The sequence below is a fragment of the Aspergillus caelatus genome (assembly GCF_009193585.1).
Source record: "Aspergillus caelatus strain CBS 763.97 unplaced genomic scaffold BDV27scaffold_65, whole genome shotgun sequence".
Taxonomy (NCBI): Eukaryota; Fungi; Ascomycota; class Eurotiomycetes; order Eurotiales; family Aspergillaceae; genus Aspergillus; species Aspergillus caelatus.
Window position 1 is genome coordinate 18,320 of NW_022475328.1, and position 25,094 is coordinate 43,413.

The 25,094-nt window shown below is 47.2% G+C and overlaps 7 protein-coding genes across 7 annotated transcripts; 4 read left to right on the top strand and 3 right to left on the bottom strand.

Moving 5' to 3' along the window:
* Positions 1–156: 156 nt before the first annotated feature.
* Positions 157–2,424, top strand: BDV27DRAFT_171475 (uncharacterized protein; the record flags this gene model as incomplete). Its single annotated transcript, XM_032075603.1, has 1 exon — positions 157–2,424. The coding sequence occupies one exon, from the start codon at positions 157–159 to the stop codon at positions 2,422–2,424; it is 2,268 nt and encodes a 755-aa protein (XP_031928692.1).
* A 302-nt stretch (positions 2,425–2,726) lies between these two features.
* On the bottom strand, positions 2,727–4,145 carry BDV27DRAFT_144277 (putative integral membrane protein Pth11-like; the record flags this gene model as incomplete). The annotated part of the gene is made up of 3 exons (XM_032070239.1): positions 2,727–3,198; positions 3,264–3,640; positions 3,948–4,145. 3 exons carry the CDS (start codon positions 4,143–4,145, stop codon positions 2,727–2,729), a joined length of 1,047 nt encoding a protein of 348 aa, XP_031928693.1.
* Positions 4,146–5,580: 1,435 nt separating this feature from the next.
* Positions 5,581–7,359, top strand: BDV27DRAFT_156706 (cytochrome P450; the record flags this gene model as incomplete). The annotated part of the gene is made up of 4 exons (XM_032072378.1): positions 5,581–5,865; positions 5,951–6,039; positions 6,530–7,202; positions 7,261–7,359. 4 exons carry the CDS (start codon positions 5,581–5,583, stop codon positions 7,357–7,359), a joined length of 1,146 nt encoding a protein of 381 aa, XP_031928694.1.
* A 1,141-nt stretch (positions 7,360–8,500) lies between these two features.
* Positions 8,501–10,023, top strand: BDV27DRAFT_126521 (FAD synthase). Its single transcript, XM_032066559.1, has one exon. It carries the CDS (start codon positions 8,800–8,802, stop codon positions 9,703–9,705), a length of 906 nt encoding a protein of 301 aa, XP_031928695.1. The 5' UTR covers positions 8,501–8,799; the 3' UTR covers positions 9,706–10,023.
* Positions 10,024–10,373: 350 nt separating this feature from the next.
* BDV27DRAFT_171476 (putative RNA binding protein MSSP-2) lies at positions 10,374–12,049 on the bottom strand (the record flags this gene model as incomplete). The annotated part of the gene is made up of 3 exons (XM_032075604.1): positions 10,374–10,683; positions 10,740–11,057; positions 11,544–12,049. The coding sequence occupies 3 exons, from the start codon at positions 12,047–12,049 to the stop codon at positions 10,374–10,376; spliced, it is 1,134 nt and encodes a 377-aa protein (XP_031928696.1).
* A 1,359-nt stretch (positions 12,050–13,408) lies between these two features.
* On the top strand, positions 13,409–15,434 carry BDV27DRAFT_126523 (6-phosphogluconate dehydrogenase). Its single transcript, XM_032066560.1, has 3 exons — positions 13,409–13,806; positions 14,048–14,238; positions 14,505–15,434. Exons 1-3 carry the CDS (start codon positions 13,650–13,652, stop codon positions 15,246–15,248), a joined length of 1,092 nt encoding a protein of 363 aa, XP_031928697.1. The 5' UTR covers positions 13,409–13,649; the 3' UTR covers positions 15,249–15,434.
* Positions 15,426–23,895, bottom strand: BDV27DRAFT_126525 (putative cell morphogenesis protein (PAG1)). The gene is made up of 5 exons (XM_032066561.1): positions 23,782–23,895; positions 22,905–23,647; positions 22,615–22,845; positions 19,242–22,553; positions 15,426–19,189 (listed from the first exon to the last, which is right to left on the bottom strand). Coding segments are annotated over exons 1-5 (7,764 nt in total). The 5' UTR covers positions 23,783–23,895; the 3' UTR covers positions 15,426–15,712.
* Positions 23,896–25,094: the final 1,199 nt, after the last annotated feature.

Genomic DNA, 25,094 nt, shown 5'->3' on the forward strand with positions numbered 1-25,094 from the left:
CAATTTGTGACACCGGTGACTTGGCATCGTCCCCCGCCAGAATGGACACATTGACTCCTTCTTCTGCATATTTAGGTTGATTCGTCTATTGCGTTGAGTTATGCTGAAGATTTCTTTATCGGTCAGGTAGGCCTATAATCCACCTCACTTGTCACGATGGTGAATATAGCGCAGCTCCCACCGGAACTATTCTGCCCGGTGCTTGATCTTGCTTTTGAGAATCAAAGTGACATTCAGCTGCTCTGCAGACTCTCTCTTCTTAGTCGCCAATGGTACGAGGCCCTAGTTCCTCGTATATACGCTGAATGGACCTACAACGGGGCGAGGCAGTCATTCAGGTCTCTCTGGAATTTTCTTAGGACTATCCTCAGCGATACCCGTCTCGCAGCCTTGGTACACTCCTTACATATAGGCAACTGGGGTTACTATCCACATGCACGCTCCGGTGAGTGTGAAGAACTAAATCTCCCACGGGATGAGATTACCATTTTCCGCGAAGCTATCAGCAGGGCAGGAATCAAACACCTAGAATCAAGTATTATAAAAGATATACGAAAACGTGATCGACGACCGCTGATGGCACTTCTTCTAACATGCCTCCCAAACCTCACAAGAATACATGCACACATCCCACAGTCTGATCCTGTTCTCAGTGGAGCTCTGAGGCAAATATTAGACTGCCAGAGTGACGACAATCCACCAGCACTTCTTAGCAAGCTGAGCGAACTTTATGTGCTTGGCGAAGTGGGCATTCCTACCTGTGACCTCATGAATTATGACCTCCTTCCAAGAGCCGATCAAACCCTATTGCACCTGAATGACCTGTGGCCCGCACTTCATTTGACAGGTCTGCAGACGCTCTCGCTTTTCGGTCTTGATACAGCGAACGCGGCCCTTCGACTTGGGGCAAGTCCTGCTTTATCTCGTCTGAAACACTTATCTATAATCAGCGGCTTTAATTCCAGCTGCACATATTCAGATCTCCGAGCTCTGCTCACTTTACCAGAAGCATTGATCAGCTTCTCATTATACGTGCAAGATCATGCGTTTGGTTCAATCGGAGGTGACATGATATCCAACGCGGGTCTCTGGAAAGTCCTGAGAAAGCACCAGAATAGCCTTGAATACCTCGACATTTATCGTGATGCTGAACACACGAGACTCTATATGAGTCAAGGCCATTTTGGTCTTCTCCGTCCCTTTACACGCCTCAAAAGGCTTTGTATCCAACCAGAAGTCTTACTTGGTAGCTTCTGGGATCGGCCCAACGCCCCTTACCGCTTGAAAGACCGTTTGCCATGCAATCTCCAGTCTCTCACACTCTATGGCGGTAAAATGTTCTTCCACACCAGCAGTATGAGTGTTCACATTCAAGAAGCACTGGGCAGTGGGATATTCCCGTTCCTAATTTTGATTGAACTAGAGGGTTTCTATGTAGATTCAGATGTATCTGAGGTATGCCGTGAAAACGGTGTTAGCCTCTCAATGGGACGAAGCTGTCAACATAAAGCCCTTTCAAGAGATTGCCAACTTCGGAAAGAAGGAAGTTGCCCGCCGTTCTTGCAAAAGACATACCACATGCGAATGGATGGCCAAAGACGGGCGGTTATGTTTGCTTTCTTCCCTATGGAATGTCGTGGTCGTGGTGAGATATTACTACCCCTTGACGACAGCATGGACGCCTACGAGGAGATGGATACAGAAGACGAAGACCTTGATCAATGTACCGGTGACTTGAAACTCCGTATGTTGGACTTGTGGGTGCACAATGGAGGCACAGCGTACATGGTCTTTCAAAACTTTGGACACTCCTCGCTACCACCGCTTTTTTCCTTTGCCATATATTTTACACATGTACTCGTGTCGCGGGAAAGGGTAGACCATCGGGCTTTGTACCATGCTCTTTGTGACTCGTACCGCAATTACGATGTCCGATTCGATCTGTATTTTGTCCCCGGTATAGGTGACGAAGGCTGTATAGCTCATTACCGCCAGGAGGGGCGCTTCCGTGGGGATTATAAGAAGCAACTTCAGGCATACAAAGAGAGTAGTCGTTATGATGTTTCGCCAGGGGTGGGATTTCTACCCAGTATGGTACACGACTACTCTGATACTGGTTTCTATCGAGGGTTGCTATTTATATGTCCTGAGCCAGAATGGAATGGTAACCAAGAAACCTTGTGGTCTGTGCAGTTCGACCCGGTTCGACAGGCTGGAGATAGCACAGAGTCGTCAGATGAAGAAAATATCCCTCTTCATTGTATCCAGCGACACCCAATTAATGATCGCAGCCGCCGGTATGAAGGCTACGATGGCGAATGCCCGATTGACCGATGGATATCTGATATAGCATCCTGGCATAGGGAGGAATTGAGGGGACCATGGCTGAAAGCAACACGAAGAGGCTGGCAGAGTTGGCGTTAGTTGGACTCACGAGTCAGTATTTCCTTACATCAATGATTCTAAGAAATACTTTCATTTAGTCATTAACTCAGAATGAATTCATGTTTCACAGTTTATCAGACGGTAATGAATGCAGTAGTGTGTATGTACCTTTCGTCCTCAGCTTTTCATAAAATGCGTGCCTGTCGTATTTACTATTTTTTTCCCCAACTATCTTTTGTAGCTTTACAAACCATTTCACCAAGCCATGGTATAAAACAAAAAAAGAACGAGAGAAGAAAGAAGGATACGTAACACACCTTTATAATAAACCAGCCCATAGATCAAGAATGATCCTCACTCCAATCGAAATCATGTTTGACCGTAATAGACATATGAGCAGAGTCATTCATAAGTTTAACACTATCCGTATCCCTCTGATACGAGTTAGGCTCACTGTGAGCCGAAACGGTCGTCAGCACTATCTCATCCTCCGGACGCAATCGGGCATTCTGACAACCCTCACGCGCGTCTAGTTGTTGAAACGAACGACTTTTGCTCTGCGATCTATCTCGGCGTTTCTTTCTAGAAGCTGATAGCGAAAAACTACCGAATAGTCGTTCAGCATTAGACCCGAGCACAAGCTTCGTGGTTCTCCGGAGCAGCGCGTTCAGCGTGGGTAGACATGCGCAAACAATGCCGATGCAGGGCTCAATGGTCGACCATAGGTATACGTCGCCCATGACCCAGGTGATGTCGGGGTTCGTCGCAAGTAAAGTCAAGTAGAAAATCCGAACCATACTTCCCACGGAGACGCTGTATATGACGATTAGCTCGTCGCCCTTGTGTCGTGGTAGTAAAGGTATATCGGCCATTCTTACAACCCACCTAAGAGAAAGATACCAGAAATCAGTACTTTCTGCATCGGACGTATTTGGAGTCTGGAGACGATCGGAATCGGAACAAGCAGTGTGATGACATCTGTTAAGACATTTGTTGCCGCGTTTCCAAGGTAGAATGCATATAGGTTAATTATGCACTTTCCTCCCGACGGATCAACAAACTGCGTATAGAAGTATGACAGTGGCCGGCAGGAGCATAGGAAGGCAATAATGCAGCAAGCGCCATGGCCTATACTGAGGGCCAAGCAAACCCACATCATCCAGTTCATTCCAAAGATTCGGCGATAGAGGAGGATAATCGATACTTTGATGGATGGAAGTAGAACTAGATAGATAAAGATATAAGCGAACAGAATCTTACACACACTGTCAGTCTCCAGCCCGAATAAAGGGTTCTAAAAAACTCCGAAGTATGCTTTACCTTTCGCATGTTCACCACATCGTCAAGCGTCCCTCTCCACACATGCTTGCCCAGACCGCAGTATCCCGCTGAAGGTTGACAAATAATCAGCTCCTTCACTATTAACTTTGTAAGAAATAAAATACAAGTCTTTACCCAATATAGTAGCAACTAGAAGTGTGGTTAAAGGGATCTGTGCTAAATCTATAAGCAAAAGTCCTTTGTGCCACGATTGAAATGGTAAGAAACGGGAGGCGACTTACAAGAGACGCTGCAATCAACCAATCGTCAATCCCTAATCTGATATTTTGGATTTTAATCCGCGTAACAAATCGAAGTATTACAGCCACAACGGCGACGATATACAGGGCAATAACAGTAGCATTGATCTGGGGAGTCTGGTTGTCATTTAGGTCGATACCAGGAGGTTGCGGCCCGAAGATATCTGTGACCGTCACCATACTCGCAACAAGTCCAACTTTTTCACGAGATACAGAGTTGAAGTTGGCACAATGGCAAAAATCAGGGAGAACCAGCGGGTAGCAAACTGACAGGCGGGCGAACTCTGACAACATCCATAGTGAAGAATGCCAGAATTAGACGCGAGACCAAAAGATACAATTGCGAGGATTAATGGCCAGGTATGCACGAGTAACAAAGTACGACTGATGCATCGTTCACTATTTTTTACGTGATAAGGGCATAACTGGTCTGGCCCCCAATTGCACCCTTGTTTCAAGCGCGTAATAGCATGGATTATTATACAGACCTATCCCGTGATGTGGGACTGCTGATGAAGAAATCAGGGCATGAGAGCCCACTTGACTGGGTCTGACGTGTTTGTCACTATGCCTGCATATGCAGAGAATATCTTTCAGTAATATGATGATTCAGCCAAGATAAGTACTAGTCATGGATTGATTGAGTATGTACTTTTGTCAAGAGTCTATGCCATTCATACATAGTCTTACATACGTTTCGTTGACAAAATGGCTAAATCCAAATCATCTCGCATCTATTGATGCATGGTCTAAGACTCGTATATAAGGCACTTGCATGCACTTTGTAAGTCAACAGGGCGGCACCATCAGAACCGAAGGACCCCGGACAGTGTTGCATTAATACTCAAACTGGTGGTCTAATGGCTGGGTTGAAAATGCCACTGTTAGTACTCGGAGTGGCCCATTAATTTGGTCAGTGGCGTTGCCAAACCACGGCTCGCCGGGCCGCCCCGTAACAATAGGGGCAAAAGGTTGTAGGTTCCAGGCCCGAACCCCTGTTCTAAGGAGGAACTAATATGCAGAAATGGTGCCTGGGGTTGTTACCAATCAGGCCAATCATTACTGGTCCACTTTTAGCTCTCAATTGGAACCCTGCGTCATGTTGCAGCTCAACAGACATGCAGATTTATCTACGTTTAAATGTGCCTGCACGAAGCACGCGCCACCAAGCTTCCTTGCAGCCAAAGACAGGGAATAATAATTAAAAAGTTGGCATTCAAGCCTTAATCCAGACCATGTGCACTATGACCACAAACGACGGGTACTGTGTGGCATTAACTGTTGCTTTGGTACCATTATACTATGGCGCGTGGATGTCTCGACAAATAGCCGACAAAGGGCCATAGCACACTACTAGCCCTTGCATTGGTATCCTTAGCAATTATCAGCATGATTGAACACGTTTGATAAAGTTTCTCCAAATACCCAAGTCCTATTACCTCACTCCCCAATGTTCGGAATAATATCCGAAGCGATGCCCCCCTCTGCGACATGCCACATACCGTGTACGGAATACAAACTCATCTATAAAGCATCATCTCAAGCGGACAAGGTTAGCTCACAAATGTCCATCTTACACAACTAGTACAGTCTATGTAAATGACATTAATCACTCATGGATGTCGTCGGCAAATTTGTCCTGTTGGGAGCTAACCTCATTCTCTCCCGTTTTATCTGGAACTACTTACGACCTCCATTGAAGTCGTTTCCTGAGCCATTTAACGCCAAATTAACAAATTTATGGAGGCTTCAAGTCGTGTTCAAGGGTCGTTGTGACATCACGCATAATGAGCTTCACCGAAGACATGGACCTGCAGTCTGCATAGGTCCCAATGTGCTAAGTCTCCCCGATTCTACGTTGATCAACCAGGTGTATTCTACCAGAGATCCATGGGCTAAGGTGAGTAACGAACTTATCTAGGGTTCACAACATGTATATAACATGGAAATAATAAGAAGTACCTCTGATTCTTGTCAACTCGCAGAGTGACATGTACAATGTGAACGACTCGGTAGTTTCCGGCGTTCGTATCAAGAATCTCTTCTCGCATCAAGATGAGCAGTGGCATACCAAGTACATCCGACCGGTCAAGAATCATTATTCCATGACCAGAGTCCAAGAGCTGGAGCCCGGCGTCGACACAACCATCAATCTTTTTTTTTTTTTTTTTTTTTTAAAAGATACGAAAAAGGTTCGTCTCAACAGGTAACACCTGTGAGATGAGCAAGTATATCAACTACTGTAGGCTTAGGCACTCGCATTCCAGACACTTCGCTGATATCGTCAATCTCTAGTTGCATGGGACACCATGAGCCAGCTCAGTTATTCCAAACCTATTGGTATGTTAGAAGCGGGAAGTGATCCCTTTGGAATCCTAGAAGTATCTACCAAGTCTCTAGACTATTTCGCATCGGTAAGTGTGCAAATTTTCGCATGCAAGCCCATCAGACACACATTCCTCATTCTCGCAGGTGTGCCAAATTCCAAAGCTGGATTTACTTCTAGACAAAAATCCCATCTACCGCTTAGGGCCTCCTAGTATTGATTGGTCCGTATAATTCAGCGCAGAACAGTATCAAGAGCGCCTTACCGGGGGGGAACAATCGCAAAATGGCTATGGGGACTTTCTAGATCGATACATCGAGGCGAAGGGCAAGATGCCGGATATCGTGGACGAAAATGTCGTCCAGATGTACCTACTCTCCAATATAGTAGCGGGTAGCGACACGACAGCAAGTGCCATTTGCGCGGCAGTCTATTATGTACTGAAAAACACAGCTGTGTACAACCGTCTGCAGGAGGAACTTCGGGGAACCAATCTATCCACGCCACCCCAGTGGAAGGAGGCTCGGAGTCTCCCTTATCTTGACGCCGTCATGCGGGAAGCTATGCGCGTCCATCCAGGCGTTGGGCTCTTGCTCGAGAGAATTGTTCCAAGGGATGGATTAACACTATCGGGTGGGCGCTTTGTCCCAGAAGGCACCATTGTCGGCATGAATCCCTGGGTCGTCAATCGCGACAGTACCGTTTTCGGGTCCGAGCCTGATTCGTTCAAGCCTGAGCGGTGGCTTCCGGCGGAGGCGGAGGGCGAGGATGACGAGGCGTATCAGACTAGATTTTCGAAGATGAAAAGTACAGATCTTACTTTTGGTGCAGGACCACGAGCATGTCTGGGAAGGCACATCTCCCAGTTGGAGAGTTACAAAATTGTTGCGACGCTATTCACGAATTTCGATGTGAGTCTTTGGCTATTTACACAATGTGTTACAGAATATCTAACAAGCCTTTTTACAGGTCGAGCTCAAAACACCTGACTATGAGTGGGAAGTGACCAATTCCTGGTTTGTGAGGCAGAAAAATATTCCCGTTATAATCAAAGAAAGAAAGTCTTGAAACCTATGCTTCCTCGGTACAGTGGGCTAGAGTCTAGCACTTCCATGATGTATATAATCACAACTTGATTCGTGGAAAAGAGCTCTTCTTAATCTCTGTCATTCTATTTTTCATTCTTCTTTTCTAATAGTACACATCGGTCCTAGCGAGTGGAGACGATTCGTCTTAGTCCAAGGTACTTGGATTCAATATTCTAGCAGTCAGTAGCATCTGCTTAGGACTCAATCAAAGTTACAGCTACAACTGAAATACCGGGGGTTTCTATATCTAACTAAGTACCCGAACTAACCATACCAATGACGTATTCAGTGTAAATCTGATATTCTAAATATAGACAACCAGCTTATACAAAGAACCTGGTGGTCTACATACAAAGCTTCTGTCGAACAAAGACGCGATAGTGCCTTGTTGGCATTACCGGAAGCGTGGACAAAATGATCATATCCTTAACATTGCCTCCTATACAGGACCAGGATACTATTTCAATTAGCGAAATTATATACTAATTCAACGCTCTGAGTTGTGGTCTGCATATTGTGCGGACTTCCTACTGTTCTGGTATTCCTGAAACAACGATGCACGTAGATATAATATTCCGCGTGAATCTTTCTATCTAGTCATAACGGCTATAATACTCCAAAAGTCCATCCAGGAGGCTCCTAATTTGCCTCTTGATTTCTTCTCCTTCTTCTTAGGTTCTAGAAGTAAAAGTAGACGTCACATCAATAATCAATCCATGATTCAAGGAGAAAGAAAAGGTTAAACGTCTGCAAGAATGGCCGAACAAAATCCGCCGAACAAATCCCGAACTTGAAGGGTACGGGAACAATGCCCATCATTTGAATAAGCGGGAAGGGCTCTGGTAGGTAGATAGTAGTGGTAACTAACCAACCTCTTTGTCTTTTTTCTTAATGTATATTGTACACTTTCAGCCCAAATAGGACTTCTACCCACCGAGAGCCACAACCTAGCCGAAAGACATCCTCATGCATTGAAACACAAGAAAAAGTTCCTATCAGAAGATGCACATGCGATAAGAAAGCGGTCAGCCATGCGGGGCGCGGGGCGAGCGAACCGATTCGTTCGGACCGACAAGTTAAAGGGCGACCAGAAGATTCTCCAGACAGTGTAGTGTCATCACCCTCGGTCTCGATTTCTTATCGCACGACATACGCGAGGGTCGATTCAATTGACCCCCTGACCGAGTTTATACCGGGACCAGCAAGTGAAAAATTCATTTACTATTATCTTTAAATACCGGCTAGCATCGTTACGATTTGTTCTGTTCGACCTCCTGAAATTCAACTTTCGCCTCATACGTTTAATTGTCCCAAGTCCCACCCCTCACTTGCATTCAACCTCACGCACCATCACCAACCACACTTCATATCATCAGCCTCTCCCGCTCTATATAAAAACAATAGAACCGATACAAGAAGAATGACCGACACAGCCATCCAACCAGACCCCGTCCTAACTCAATTAAATGGAGGCACCTCGAACCTAAAAAACATGGCCCCCCATCTCCCCTCCCCACAAGCGCAATGCACCTCCACACCCTCCACACAACAGCAAACAACATCCTCCTCCCTCTCAGAAGTAATCGCCCAATGCCACCACAAAGTGCACACCTTCCTCGCCGAGTCTCATCCTCCAGATTCTCTCCTCGCCGCCGTCCAACGCCAAACTCGCATCTCCCTCGACATCGCCGCAACAGCCCTCTCCCGCTACAGCCTCCCGGAGCTCGCCCTCTCCTATAACGGTGGAAAAGATTGTCTGGTCCTCTTGGTGCTCTTCCTCGCCAGCCTGCATCCGCATCCACCGCCCGAGAAGGGCGGCCTCAAGTCCATCCCGGCGATTTATGCTCTACCGCCGGATCCCTTCCCCACAGTCGAGGAGTTCGTCAAGTGGTCGTCGAACGCCTATCATCTTGATATTATAAAATATACGACAGAGCCGCCGAAGTCGACCATCAAGTCAAGTTTTGCGCACTACTTGTCCCTCCATCCCAGTGTGAAGGCGATTTTTGTTGGCACTCGTCGGACGGATCCCCATGGCGCTAAGTTGACTCATTTCGATCGGACGGATAGTGGTTGGCCCGATTTCGTTCGCGTTCACCCAGTGATTGACTGGCACTATGCGGAGATTTGGGCTTTCATCCGTCAACTGGGCTTAGAGTACTGCTCTCTCTACGACCAGGGATACACTAGTCTCGGCGGTCAGACGGACACTCACCCAAATCCTAAGCTTCGTGTCGACACTATGGCAGGTAACGAAGCCACGAAACACTACCGACCAGCGTATGAGTTGACTGAAGACCTGGAAGAGCGGCTGGGACGCAATTAGCCCCTTGGCTGCCTGCGTGGAGTGGTACCAGCACCGTCAAGCTCTTCGCGCAGAAGTTCTTTGTTTGATCCGATATTTACATGGAGAGCGAACTGAGAAGATTGTATGACATTGCGTATTGGGCTTTCTTTTTATTCTCGCCCTCTTTCACGGCTTTCTCTGTTTCTCTTATATCTCTATGTATATAGTAGAAAATAGATTTTATATATCTCTGTGGCTGCTGGAAACTTTTGGGTTGCTGTTTGCAAGACCACAAGTGCAAATTTCATTAGATATTCTACCTTAACTTTTATCATGTTAAACAAAGGGATGTCTCTCTAAGTCAGATACCACAAATAGCAATTCTCATCCATACCTATCAATCTCTTTTTTTTCTATGGTCTTCAAGTGTGCGGACCAAGCGTACAAAATACAGATCTTAAACGCCATTCTGTTCACCACCATAGAACGGGGATGTTGTCAAAACAAATCAAGGCCAGGTAGCAATCGACAAAATCAAAAGACAACCGCAAGACGGTGACAAAACAAACAAAATTGACAGAACGAACATTGAAAAACAAAGGTGCAAAAATGATGTGCTGTGTAAAACATTGTAACCTATAGCATATGCTGGCATGTAGTCATGGAGCCGGTTATGGTGATAAGCCCGGAAGGGATTCACAAGTGACTCAGTGGACGGATCGCGGAGATCTCACAGTAATCTCCCTGCGTGACGGGATAGGCGACAAAGACTCAGCTTTGATATTCTCCTTTCGGGGGCTGGTTGGCCCAGAACGGGGTTCGGCACAAGGAGAGTTGGGCAAGGCTGTCCTGGACGAAACTGTCCTAGACGAACCGCCAGAGATGGTTTCCATCCAGCTCATACGACTAATTGGAAGCCGTCCACGATAGACAGGCGTGTCAAGTATTGCTGAGCTGTTCCCAGCGGACCAGGTGTTGAGGTGTACATTGCTGGGCTGGTTCTTCACCACAGGATACCTGTTTTCTCATCAGCAGGGTGGATTCATGTTTTGTATACAGTTGTCAATACGTACGGAGGAGAAATGGACGTCGCAGGAGTCCAGGTAGGGCCCATCCCCACAGGAGACGGATAACTGACTTGGGAGCTGGGGCTGAGATGGGACGCAGTTTGTTGCAGACGATGCAAAGAAGGTGATGGGGTTGAGCCTTGGACTACCTCAACTGAGTAATTGTACTCCCCAGCTCGATAAGCACGGCGCTCATTGCTTTGCTGTTTGAGCAGCTTTTGAGCCTTTGTGTCTGCAAAGCGAAGGAGTAATTTGACACCATCGTTTGCCAGGACGTTGTGGAATCCGGTCAACACTTTCTCTGCGATCTCGCGGGTCTCGAATCTAGGAAAGTTATTAGGGTGCAACGACATAATACAATGGCCTGGGACACTAACCGAGCGAATCCAACTTCCTTACTCACGCCCGTCTTTTCATCACGGCTAATCTTCTCGGACACGACACGGTAAGGCTCAAAATGACGACGAAGATCCTGAGGAGAAACATTTGTTAGCCCGATAACGATGGAAAGATCAGTCGGCTCACGGCTTCAGTCCAATCATTCGGAATATTGGTGCAGTATATATTGGTGGATGATTTGTCTTCTAGATCCTTGAGACGCGAGTTTCGAGATTTCTGAACCATATTAGCCATGATCGCTGTCCATTGAGCATCGAAAGTGATGTGTTACCTGAGCAAAGCTGGCTTGATAGCCAAGATAGAAAAATCCCCGAATGCAATTTTCACAGGATTCGAAGTTGTAGTATTGCACGAAGCCAAAGCTATCGATTCTGTGAGTGAGGAGGTGGCACCCATGGACACGTCACATACCCTTTGCAAAGACCTGTATCCAAATCCACAATTGCCTTGCAACGATCAATTTTTCCGAAGCGGGAAGCATATGCGTACAGCATCTCATCGGTCGTTTCCGGCAGGAAACCTCGGATGTAAACATTGGTGATACCCTCACGATTCTCCAGGCATTTGGCGAGGGTAAGATCGGATGGATTGGTCCACATTGCAGGCACTGCCCGTGGAATTGGGGGATCCTGCTGTGTCAGGCTCTCCAGGTCCTGAAGGATGTAACCGTTGGGAGTCTTCATCATCTGAAAAGGAAGGCTGAGGCTTTCGTTCTTCTGCTCTTCATTACAACTCACCAGATAAGGAAGGGTAGGGTATGGAAGAACATTTGGATACATGTATGGCACCTGAGGTATCTGCGGTATCTGAGGCATCTGATCCGGGAGAAAGACAAAAGGGTATTTTGGACGCTGCGCTTGAAAATTCAAAGCGCCGAGCAGCGGAGTCAAGACATCACCCGAGTGCTGAGGAGCCATGGTAGCCTTGCAGTTACTGGCAATCTTCAACAGGAACTTAGCTGACGGCACAGAGACTCTTCGGAGCTTTTGCTGATGTATACTTGTACGTGTTCGACAAGCGACTAGTAAAGGGTCATTCGAACAGCGCAAGGAACGGGGAGAACAGGAAACAACTTGAGCAACACGGTGAGAGAAAGAGGAGGGGGAAGAGATGGAGGAGAAGATGAAGGAGGAACGGACAATGAGCGGGAAATATTCTTCATGTCGTCAGTCGCTATAAGGAAAGAGTATGGTGTCTTCCATACATGGCAGGTACCGTTGTGCTTCTTGGGGAAGGAACTTACAGTCAATACCAAAGTAGGTCGCTGTGTGAACGATACCGGAAGCGTGACTGAACAATCTATAGTAGTAGGTAGTTGGCTGCACCTGTTTACCAGATACCCGATACGAGAGGCTTGTTTACTTGGGATCAATTGCAATGATATTACTGGAAACTATAAGCCAATTAAATTGTTGAATGTCTAGTATGAATGATTTAAAAAGTAGGTGACTTACTGTCTCCTTTATAGTACCATTAGTATCCTTATCTTAATTATATATAGTCTTCATATCTCGGGAGGTTGTACGGACCTAACAACTATAAATGGTTAGTGTCATTGTCAACAGTAATATTTTTCACTACAGTAGTCTTTAGAATGTTGAAAAGTGAAGAGTAACTTTAACTAACAATATATGAACTATCATCAGGAGCCAATGTTTACATTGTTTTTTATTATATTTTATTTTTATTTATTTCACCGATTAAGAAGAATAATGGAAATTGGAATATTTTGAGTTGTGTTTGTCTGAAGACGTGGATAGTCGTCCTGAAAAAGGTAGATATCCAACTTCTACAAGTCCCTTGCACATCTAGAGTAGCTGACTAAAACAAGAGAATAAAAACTTAAGAAAAGTTAAGATGAGTAGTGAAAAAGAGAAGTTTAAAAATATGCATCCATGGGAAGGTAAGTTAAGTCTATCCTGTACGTTGGCGTCAGTATACATCAACTTCGGTGTATAAACTACTATAGCCTCACAGGGTCCATGTTGTTTGACCACTTGAAGTACATAGTTAGCTTACTCCCTTACGATCCGGTCCTTGTCCACTAAACCCAAGGACGTTAGGACCGTCTTTCACGTGAGGATATCGGCTCTCGGAGCTCCGCAGCCATTCCCGAAGAGGACTTCCCCGCATGGGGATTAACGGCTAGAGCGGAGAAGCTGGAGCGTCAATAGCAAGTCAGACCACTTGGAGTTACCAAATCCTGTGCCTGAGAGGTCCCGATTCTCCCCTGGTGGGTGGATAGCTCGGGTAGCAACGGACAAAATACCTCGTTTCCTTATTCCCGTCGAGTCAATTGACCCTCACGATTCTGCCTACGGTCCCAGCTGAAGCCAGCGTTTGAACTTTATTATTACCTGTTTGAAGGACATGGGTTACATTGGAAGCCAAATATAACTATAGCTGCTCCTCCCTACCCCCCATCCCATTCCCTCATCGTCTGCATACCCGACGGAAACACCCATAATTTACCAGTCGCCTGGTGCTCTGTACGGTACACACGCTTGAGTTGTCAACATGAGCATGTCGCGTGCGCTATCCCTTCCTCTGCGGAGGGCGTCTGTCACTTCTCCTATCCTGCGTTTGTCACCATCAGCTTTCACAGCTACTAGAGCTTTCTCGAGTTCGTTACGACGTGATGATACATGGGGGTTTATCGGATTAGGACAAATGGGTATGTTAATGTTTTGTTTGATTCAACTATAATTAAGTCCCCATCCTTTCCCGACCCCTCGGATAAACCAGAATGATCACCGTGTATACTGGGGCCATTGGGCCACAGTTCCTATATTTAATTACCACCGTTCAACTTTTTATACCGGACTCATTGAATATACTACTATCTCCTTCTACTTCATGCCCCTCACCTTTTCTAACCGCATGCACTACCGGGGACTAACACTTTGTCTCCACAGGCTACGCCATGGCCAAGAACTTACGCGCTAAAATCCCCGCATCCGACACACTAATCATCCGCGACATAAACGAAAACACCGCCAAAAGATTCGTCGAAGAGAACGAAGAAGCTGTCCGGAACAGTGGAGCCAAGGAAGGCACCTCCAGGGTGCTTATCGCCCAAAACGCGCGAGAAATAGCAGAACAATCGGTAAGTTTCGCGTTGCGTTCTATTACCCCCCGGCGAACAAACCATGTCACAGAGTCCGCACAAACCTTGCTCAAAAGGAGTCTTCATTATGACTGGACAGTGCTATAAATACACACATGGGCTTGGCTAGTTGAATTATCAAAAGGGACAGAAAAAAAAAAAAAAAAGAAATGCAGCAGAAAAAGAAAAGGATCGGCATTATTTGATTAGTTTCTAGCGGGGTTGAAAAGACGAAGTCGCATACTAAACTACCACCTACTCTCCAGACAGTGATAGTCACCAGCCTTCCAGAACCCGAGCACGTCAAGAATGTCTTCTACTGTATGCTCCACCACGGCGAGCTCCCGGCCCTAGAAAAGGAGCGCTTGTTTATCGACACCTCCACAATCGACCCAGCCTCGTCCAGAGAAATTGCCAATGCAATCCACACAACGCGCCAAGGGCGATTCGTCGACGCCCCGATGTCAGGTGGAGTAGTGGGCGCCCGTGCCGGCACGCTATCCTTTATGTTTGGGGCTTCATCGCAGACCGGCGAGCTTGTCGATCGCGTTCAGTCCGTTTTGATGCTAATGGGCAAGAAGGCCTGGCACATGGGTAATTCGGGAACAGGTGTCTCCGCAAAACTAGCCAACAATTATCTCCTGGCCATCAACAACATTGCTACCGCCGAAGTTATGAATCTGGGAATCCGTTGCGGGCTCGACCCCAAGGTCCTGGCCGATATGATTAACACGTCGACTGGTCGCTGCTGGCCGATGGAAATCAATAACCCAGTACCGGGCGTGGTCGAGACCGCGCCAGCGTCGCGCGAATATGCCGGTGGTTTTGGCATTAGTTTGATGAATAAAGATCTTCGACTGGCGATTTCCGCTGCGGAGGAGTCTGGTACTCCTCTCGCCCTGGCCGATAAGGCCCGGGGGGTGTATAAAGCGGTGGAAGATGAGCATCGAGGTAAGGACTTTTCCGTGGTGTACAAATGGCTACAAGAACAGTCAGCTACTCAGTCGTAGTAAACTATGATTGGACTGAAATTGGTTATTCTTGGTTGATATTCCTTTAGCGTGGCACTGTTTTGGGAACCCTATATAGTTTTTGTGTTTTTTTTTTTTTCTTCCCCTTTACGTTCTATGCGATGATTTATGCAGCCGAGTTAGAATTGCATTTGCGGGCAATTGAACAAACATTACGAAATTATAGTTGTATTCCCTTTGGGTTTGACCCAGATAATATACAGAAGTCTAACTTCTACGGCAAGGAATAACTACCGGCTTGTATAAAACATTCCACAAAGAAAAATCAATGACAAGCGGGTATGTAATATATGTAATCTCCGAAATAAATTGCGCAGAAACGCCCCCACATTGCACGGAATATCAGATTGAAGAAAGAAGTAACGTATGGCTGGCAAGGAAGAAGAATGCTTATACAAGCCAAGTGTACTCCGTAGTCGGAAATGCAAGGATAAACCAGATGCTTATTGACCCGGTGATGCCGGGTTGCTGGCTGGACCTGTGAGATACTCTGGCGGGACTTTCGGCACACGGGGTGAACTTGCAGTCTGAGCCATAGCCCGGTGTTGAGCTCGGATAAGGTCGCGCTGTCGCTCCTTATCTCGGTTATTCGCGGCGCCGCCAGTAAGCCGTCTCATACCACTGCGGATCATGGACTCAAGTGAGGACCCATCAGTTGCGCTACGTGTTTGGTTGAGTTGATGAGGTGCCAGTCTATTAGCTATAATGCGCTCATCGAGATCATACATTCCTTCTTCCACTTCATCATCGGAGAGGAACGCAGATTCGTTGAAGCCAATTGGTGGAGTGGCAAATTGGGTACTGGATGACGTCGGGGAGAATAATTGATTGACAGGAGACGTGACCGAACGAGCGTGCGACACTGGGCGTAACGTTTGAGTCGACACTTGAGGTGTCAGTACCCCTGGTGAATGTACCCCAGGGTTGTCGAACCGGAAATTTGGTGGTCGAGATTCAGCGAGGCCGTTATGAAAAGACGACGAGGAAGCTGTTCGGGCGAGAGACTTTCGTAAAATCGGGGCTGTTTGTTGGTCATAGAGACTGGCGCTAGTGTCAACGTAGGTCCCTGTAAAGCCGCGCAATGTCGAGTCTGGCATAGAGTCAATTATCGGGTTACTTGTCTCAGTCTCCTCAAAGAAGTCGTCCAAGCTGTCCAGTTTCTGTACAATATCTCCAATATTGCCATCCGCCTGCGTGTCAATAGACTTCATCGTATCAGCCCGCATAGGGAAAAAGGAATCATTGTATTCGTCCGCATGGAACTCTACTTCGGAGGGAGTTGTTTCTTGCACTTCTATACGATCGACCTCAGCGCAAGTGTAGAAGACAGCATGGACATTATGTCGGGTGATACTCGACTGGGTAGCAGGCATCGGTATAGACCATCCGGTGGGTTCTGGTATACCATACAGACTTTGAATACGCTCGTATTCTTTGCGGATAGCCCGAGACGAAGATGACGATGCCATACTCATTCGAAGGTGATGACGCTCCATAGGGTTGCCTGAGACAGTCATGATATGATCCATCACCTGCAGCGCTTGAGGACAAAGATCGGTTTGCAAAAGACGCAGGAGGGGTGAGATCAAGTCAGGGCCATGGCATGTCACCTCTCCCCGTCGCATGTCAATTTCAGGAATGAGCACGCAGAGTATCTTCATGGTTTTGACCCGAAACCAATCGGTCGTGTTGGTCAGCAATCCCATAAGGAAGATAAGGCTTTGAACATCTTGCCGAGGGAAATAGTACGAGCGTATTTCGGTGATAATGTGGCTCAAGAAATCGTTCTCGGCCTTATACTGTCCATTGGCAAACCCGAGGAGCGAAGCTGCAAGACGCGGGCACCTCTCACTCTCAGCAACACGAGCTAACAACGTAGCACGAGCAAGTGTCTTCGGATCATCGACGGCGGGATCAAACTGATGTAGAAAGTGGGCCATGTTTGCCAGAATTGTGAAGAGAAGGCGGTTACCATCGCCCATGAGTTCGTTATTTGGAAAGCCACTCAAACGGTGCAGAATATCCAGTGTCAGGTTAAGCGATTCGCGTGATTTTAAACCTTTGTAAACTAGATTCTGAAGACCATCAAATCCACCTTCCCATTTAGGGGGCTGGGTTTTGATAAGCTCTGTGACGACCATCGGGTCACTTAGATCGACGCGCTCCATGAACTTTTCCAACATACCAATACTCTCAACAAACTCAGTCTCATGAATAGTGTTTAGACATGCACAAGTGGTCCAAAACAATTGTGGAAAGCGCAGAAGATGCGTTGGGGCCAAGGAGCTGATTATAATCTTGAGCGTTGTGAGAATCTCCATCGAAAACGTTCGGTAGTCCGCTTCCTCGTCCGCAATCGTATTGGATAGTCGAGCTAGCATATCTGCAAGCATCCTAGCGTCCAACGACATGGATATGCAGCGAAATACTTGGAATGATCGACAGGCGAGATGTCGCACCGGGCATGAAGTCGCCCAATTTAGAGCCTCTTTGGCCCAAAGATCATTTATACCTTCATAGGCCAAACTGAAGAAATCAACAACCTGCCGAGTCACACTTCCCATCGACGAAGGAACCCGGCTACCGTTATCCTCTTCATCCTTATCATTCAGGTCTTCATATTCCCATACCACCTTTGGATCGCTCTTGCGGATAGACTCTACAAAATCTTCGATAGACTGCCTAGCTCCAGCTGAGGCGTCGTCTTCAAGCTTGGCAGCAATTAGTTCATGAATCAGGTGAACCAACATTTCTCTAGCCTGCTCTTGTACGGTGAGTGTGTAGTGATCCCAGAGAATCAGGACAACGTGAAGTAGCTTGACTACATCTTCCAGGGGAAGAGTAACGGGAGCAACCATCAAGTCCACCAGAAATATCAGAGCAACTTGGCCAAGAGAAAGCCCCGCCTGTTTGTTCCCCACGGGGAGTACAGCTGCCAGGTCTGCAACATAAGGCAAGCCCTTGATATCCGGTGGGGGCGGGGTTATATCTTTCCTCTCCTGTACCATGTTCTTAGGAACAACTTGCAGCAAGAAAAACTCGATGACCTTTGAACCAGCAGGAGTTCCTGCAAGGAAAACAACAACTTGCTTAGCATATTCCACAAAGTTCTGTTCTTTACGCTCCAAGCAAAGACTAATAACGAAGTCGAGAACCAGCTGCACGTTCCCGCCGTGCGGACCTGTCGTCAATGCTTGCCAAAGAGCTTGAACCTCATTTGGCAGTATCGTGCTGCACCGAATGGTGATCTCGAAAAGGTTGGCTAGAAGCATATATGATCTGGCCGTGGGCCCGCCGTTGGGATCAACCTGAAGCTCTATCGTCTGTACCCATGGCAAAATAGCAGCAACCATGTTTCGTTGGCTATCGGGCCCCAAGGTCCTGAAGTGCAAGGAGAATTCTGAAAAGAGAGTAAAGGCAAGGTCAGAGTGTTGTTTTGCTAAACGCTTAGACGTTTCAAACTGAGCTAATTTGTATACGGCGGTGGTTTTATCAGAGATACTGATGTCGAAGTCTTGCAGTCTAGAGCTCTTCTGTTGGCGTTCCTCTAGAATGCGAAGAAGTTTGGCGGACTTCATTCTGATTTCCCGTTTCTGATTACCAAGGGTGACGAGAACTGCCCCCAAGATCCTCCAGAAGCCAAGCGGGTAGTCCGTGTGTTCGATGAGTACCTCTGAGACCACTTCAAAATAACTCTCAAGAGCCTTGGGCCGTTCTGTCACATAACACATCTCTATCGACCGTTCCAGCAGGTAAGCATGCTCTTTATTGTGAACAATCAGATTCTTAAGTGCTCGTCTGCCAATCGCATGCCACTTATCACTGATGGCGGTAAAGATGATGTGAATCCACGATAGCATTCGTCCCACATCGAATTGAAGTACTGAGCCACTTTCTGTGGTAATGCTGATTGGTCCCGCCTTCAAGAATTAGCTGACGAACACAAGTCATGAAAGTAAAGCATTTACTTACACACAAAGATGCCATTGCGCTAAGCGCTGCTGCACGTAAATTCTTCTTTTCTATTTCCATGGCTGCCGCAGTGTTGCGTAGGTCACCGGTTTCGCGTTGATTTGTAATGGCAAGTTTGCGCATACTTTCCTCTCTTTGCGAGATCTGGGTCTGATTCGGGGAGTATCCACACCAATCTTCCATGAGAGAGAATGCGGACTTTCTGGATTCAAACGGTATCCAACGTGAAGAATCCTTTGTACGATGGATTCCCTCGAAAAGCTCTTCCATTAGCCCGCAGTAGTGAAATCGTAGCCGCTGGAATTCCCAGTCATTCTGAACTTCGGCATCACTCAAAAATATCCGTAGATCTTTCGCATATGTCACGAGGTTGTTGACGATCCAGTCGTCATTATACACTTCTGGCTCCTGCAGAAAGTGTGATGTAAGCTTGTAAACATGTGTGACTTCTGTCCGCAGCCTATCCGTTCTTCGATTGCGTCTAGGACTGCTCGGAGATCGGTAGTGTGTGCCGATGCGAATCTTAGCTTCCTCGTTGCAGGTTGTGACGGCGTACTGGAGCGACTCGAGTAATGTACGATAAAGATTCGTATTTATGGAACCCAAAGCGACAACAATTGCATTGCGGATGGAAGCCCTTTCAGCTGACAGCAACGGAATTACAAAAGCGAAGAGGCTCCTGGCGGAACTAATCTTGTCATTTGATTGCTGCGAACCTTTCGAGGATTTCCGCGCATGTTGGGCATTGGCTAGCTGACTCTGAGATTGTGCGCCTACACTGTTGACAGTCGTGCAGGCCATGACCAAGTAAAGCTTCCACTGTTCGATCAGAATCTCAGCTGTCATATGGGATCTCCCAGGGGGGCGGGCCTGTGGGGCATCCAAGGGGCCATATGGAGGATGTTGGGGATTTTCAGCAAGTCCCGTGATCGTTTTGTGCATCTGAACAAGCCTTGCGCAAACAATCTCTCGCCCGAGAGTCACAGCAAACGGACAAGTCTCAAAGCTGATCCGGATAATATTTGGAAACACCTTTGACCACAATGTTGAATCGTACGACACTTCACTGCTACACAGTTCGATAAGTGTATTTTGTGATGCACTCCTCCGTTTTCCTTTCTGAATCCGGCTTCTCTCGGCAACGGTAAGTTGCTCATCGCTTACATTCAAGATCTGGTGAGAGTCGGCCTCGAGAATTTTGATGATTCGTGTATTCTCCTTACCAAGCGCCCTGTCAAACTCCGTGATAAGCCGCAGCACTGTTATGGCGAAAGCTCGCACCCTTCTAGACTGCGAGCACAGAAAGAATAGGCCATGAGATTCAATCTCTTCAACATGAGCCAGAACACTAGAAAGGTCAAGCTGCAAGGCGCGGCTACCAGAGCCGGACTTATCACCTGAATCAGCCGCGACGGCTCCCTTGCTCTTGTGCTTGATCTCCTCTATCCAGATCTCCAACAACTCCACATAGAGCCTCAACGTAGATTCTATATGGCCTGGGCCAAGCATGCCTTCATCTGACATTGTTGAATACCTTGCATCAAAGTTAAAAATAAACCGAGCAAAGCCTATAGTTACCTGCTGAGCGTGGCATTGCCTGGCAATCGCTTTCAGAGACTCTGCGGATGAAAACGCTATATTGGATTGCACGTGGGCGGTACCAGTACAGAGCAAATTGATCAATGAGTTAAACGGTATATGATCTGACAAGCACCGAGGAAGTGCTTGAACGGCAACATGAAGCAAATCGTAAAAGCCTTGCCGTTGATCTAATGTGTTTATGTGATCATCGCGCCTCCCAAAGCTGAACGCCTCTGAGATCGGGGTCTTCGGAGTCGCGCTTCCAAACTTCTCATCCAAAGCCGCCTGTCCACCGAATGTGTTGTCGCACAGAAGGGTGATTTTACCCAATATCTCGCAGAAGCGGATATAGTAAGTCCTAACGTTGTCACTCAGCCTGGAAGTGTTGACGGGACGTGGCCGTGCATCATCTCGGCTTTCCAAAGTAGTTGGTAACCGCGGGTCCGCAAGGAATTGGGGCCGTAGCAGGTTGGTCGATGCTGAGATGTCAGTGAAGGGGTTCGGTATCGACCCCGTTGGGAACGGAGGGCATAGCTGGTCACAATTCTCAAGGTCGGTAACTATAGCAAGGAATGATCTAATGCCAATGACCATCTTCTCCGGCTCCATCTGCTCGATCTTCAATTCTTTGCCGGATAGGAAGAGGTCCGAATTTATCATAGGGAATATGATGTTACGGAAACAAACCTCCGGATGTTTGAATCCGATCATACGCACCAGCTGGATCAACGGCTCGGTGACCGCCGGCTCGGTGCTCAAGTATGTTCTCTTGCCCACGGGTAGTGCAATTCTAGCTACTTCATCCACTTTTCGGAGAGTAGCTGTTGGAGACTCTGAGTAGCGGAAAAAGTACGTCCAAAGTAAGCGGCACATGGCATGGAGAGCTGGGCCCCTGGTAGGACGGTCCTTTAGCCTTGCCGGCAGCCCTAAAATGACAGACAACCATTGGGAAGAAAAGTTCTCTTTAGAGGAAACACACAAGAGTAAAACGTGGAGAGGGAAAGCAGCAGTCCAGTGGCGAGGTTTGGTCAGCATTTGTGACAGGCGCGATTGAACCAAATCCAAGAATTCCTTCCACCTAGGCAGGGATAAATCGCAGTTGGGATTCGCTGCCACTGGGAGAAGCAGCTTTTCGAAAATATAACAGTAAGCCTGCTTGACCCGCTGTCCATGCGCATTAACAAACAACCGTGCCAGTGACCGCATGAAGTCACACGACTTGGGCCATGCGTCTGGATAGGTCCTAATTCGAAGATGTCTCATCCCTAATATCAAAAGCTCTGCTCTGGCATCGCCATCCTTTGAAGGTCCCCGAAGTGTTTCTTCCTTTTGGTACCGTTCCAGTTCCGTTATAAAACGGGTTGTGACACTTGTGAAGTTTGTTTCACTCATAATTCCGAGCAGTTGCGAATATATCCGCCAGTTAGCTATGCGAAGTGGAGAGGCTGCAACTTGGTCTGGATCAACCGTCTTGAGTTGGCCAAACACAATTTCTTCCAAGCGCTCAGCCATGTCGACGGTGATAGAAGCGAGACTACTCTGATTGAAAATCTCAATCAGCACTCGGCAAACGAGATACACCGATACCGTTGCACGGCGCTCAGCCAAAATGACATCGTCGCTCCTGGAGAAGATAGGGTTAGGAGGAGGGTGATCTGGCTGAGCAGCCGTCTCAGCAGCCACTTGGGGTGGTTCTGTATTCCGCCGTATAAGTAAGCCGTTCTCCTTGGACTGGCAAGATTATATTTGATTAGCCAACGGGTGCCTATTCCCAGGGGAGTTCGGACCTTACTTGATTAGGTACTTGTTTGGCCATGATCGCAGCATCACCTTTGGCTTTACGCCAGAACATGATTGTATCAATCAATGGCTTCGGCTTTTGCCGTGCGATATGGCCAAGAGCGGAGATCAACTGATCAAAGCCAGGATCTGCTCCCGGTCCACATACCATTTCCACAGGTACGTCAGATTCCCCTAGTTTCATAATTGCTTGGTTTATCTTGTTATCCGCCTGGCCAACGAACTTATCCCACAGTCAGCTGTCATTCCAAGTATACTCGAGCTGGGCCGAAATGCGCTTACAGAGTTGAAAAGATGATGTAAGGCATATTCCCCCACAGTCTTTGATTCTGTATGATGATTCTTTGAATGCGACCGACTATGTGAGCGTGGTTTCCCACTCGAGTTCATCCTTCTATGTGCTGGGTTCGCCGGTCCACCCTCCGGGGCTTCATCTGTATCCCGATCTTCGATGGTGCTCAACATGCCCTGAAGGGTATGAGCCGTCCCGTTGGTCCCCTGGTTCTGGTGAAGTGTATGCATATCAAGCTGCTCTAGTCGGCCTAGCGGAGAATTATCCTGCTCAACGCTAGCGCCACGCCCGAGGGACGCGATCATCTCCGGGCTCAGAGGACTATTGGAGGTGGAGGAGGCGGCGAAGCTGGGGTTGCGAGAGTGCTGGATCCCATGAACAATCGAAGTCTGGCGATGGTGTCCGTATGAGTTAGAAGGACGCCTCTCCAGAGTAGCATCGTAGCTAGCGCCGGGGCGTCCGGAAGCAGTCTCAGGGCTTTTGGAATGAGAATGGCCACGGCGGGTATTTTGAGGTTGAAGGGTCGAAGGGGCGAGCGTGGAGGGGTCGGCTGGTCTTCCTCTAACGGCGGACGTTTCTCGACTATGAACGGTGGAAGATGGAGTACTTCTAGTCACTAACCGTTCCGGTGGGGATGCGAAGGTATGGTGCGACGCAAGACCTGACTCGTCAGGGATGAGGGGCATTGTTGTTGGTTGGACGGGGCCAGCTTTGATCGATGGATGTGAAGCCACTAGACATGCATAGAATTCAGATTAGTTTATCGATCGTCAAACTATCATGTAGTTATAGGATAGATCTTGATGCAGGGATTCCCGGAAGAAAAGCTGGTATTCAAACAGTTGGAGAGTCATCAGGGACACATACTGTTGTACTGCGTCTTTTTTTAAACCTGGATTCATTGCTTAATGAGGCTCACATTTACTGGAGCGAAAGAATCCAAGGGCAATTTAGAGCAGCACATTGTTGCTCAGCAGCCCGAAGATGGCGGAGAATAAAGTGAGATGGTGGTGATGTCCAAGGATGATGATCTCTGACCGATGAGCTTTGTCCTAATGGGCAGTTGTTTGTTCGCGACCGAAAGCACGGGTCTTCTATGGGCACCACAAGAAGGAAGGGAGGGAAAAAAAACCCATGGTACTTGTCCACGGTAATTGTAGATTAGGTTTCAAAGCTTTTTATTCCAAAATAACTATAGACACTCTCACACACAAAAAAAAAAAAAAAAAAACAAGAAAAAAGTTAAAGCCGATATATATCTATCTGCAGCCTTATTTGCACATAAAATTGCTTCCCGTACCGTAATCTCCTTCGGGACGGGCGGGCCAGTCACCAAGGTAAGTTTTCGTCATGATATATATATCAGTATATACATTTCTTCTACATATACTTAAGCAATAACAACCTACTTATGCGTTCCAATACAGTTCAGATTTTCCCCGCAGAGAACCAAGAAAATACAATGGTTGGCGGAGTGTCTTCAATATAAAGTGTTCCGCAATTAACGCCTGTGGGGTCTGAGAAAGGTCGGATGGAGTACATACTTAATTCTTCTCAAGCTCATGCTCTTCCACGAATTACATGGAATCCACTGAAAAGAATATGAACTGATGGACTTCGTGTAACTTACAACGCCGCCAGGTAGTCAAGCTATTCGAGGCAACCATGTTGTAGATTGTTGACAAAAGGGTTGATGTTCATTGTTATATACATTGAACGAATACTGTTATTATCTGAATGAGATTTCATCGCCTATGAATAATGATAATGTTACTATGATAAGAACAGGGCATTTGAGGGTGTAAAAGAGAGGAGTTGTCATGGACTTCCTGGCGTGCCTCAATTGCCCAGTTTTGCCGGCCCTATATTCGTAGTGGGTAATAATAAAGTACTAGTAGTGGAAAAGGACAGGTTGCACACAACCTTGTAGCAATCCAGGATATAATCCAGTAGAATCAAGCTGAGGTCATTCGAGTCTAAGAGATGAGACCATGGCGCAGGTACATGTCATGACGGTTGAACGTAACAGACGACGAGCTAGATGGATCGTTGAATTTGACAGCGAAGGCGAGGAGGAAGTCGCAGCTATAACAAAGGTGGTTGATCCTCTTGCTATGAGCGCAAGCACAAACCTCCAATACTCTGGTACTACTAATACTACTAGTAGTACAGAGTACGGA

Bases quoted from the DNA above. Each gene is read 5' to 3' on its own strand.
- BDV27DRAFT_126521 (XM_032066559.1), top strand. From the start codon at position 8,800: ATGACCGACACAGCCATCCAACCAGACCCCGTCCTAACTCAATTAAAT.
- BDV27DRAFT_126523 (XM_032066560.1), top strand. From the start codon at position 13,650: ATGAGCATGTCGCGTGCGCTATCCCTTCCTCTGCGGAGGGCGTCTGTC. The intron at 13,807-14,047 runs GTATGTTAATGT...TTGTCTCCACAG, and splicing joins TATCGGATTAGGACAAATGG to GCTACGCCATGGCCAAGAAC. The intron at 14,239-14,504 runs GTAAGTTTCGCG...CCTACTCTCCAG, and splicing joins GAGAAATAGCAGAACAATCG to ACAGTGATAGTCACCAGCCT.
- BDV27DRAFT_126525 (XM_032066561.1), bottom strand. The intron at 22,554-22,614 runs GTAAGGTCCGAA...TAATCTTGCCAG, and splicing joins CCAAACAAGTACCTAATCAA to TCCAAGGAGAACGGCTTACT. The intron at 19,190-19,241 runs GTAAGTAAATGC...TAATTCTTGAAG, and splicing joins GCGCAATGGCATCTTTGTGT to GCGGGACCAATCAGCATTAC.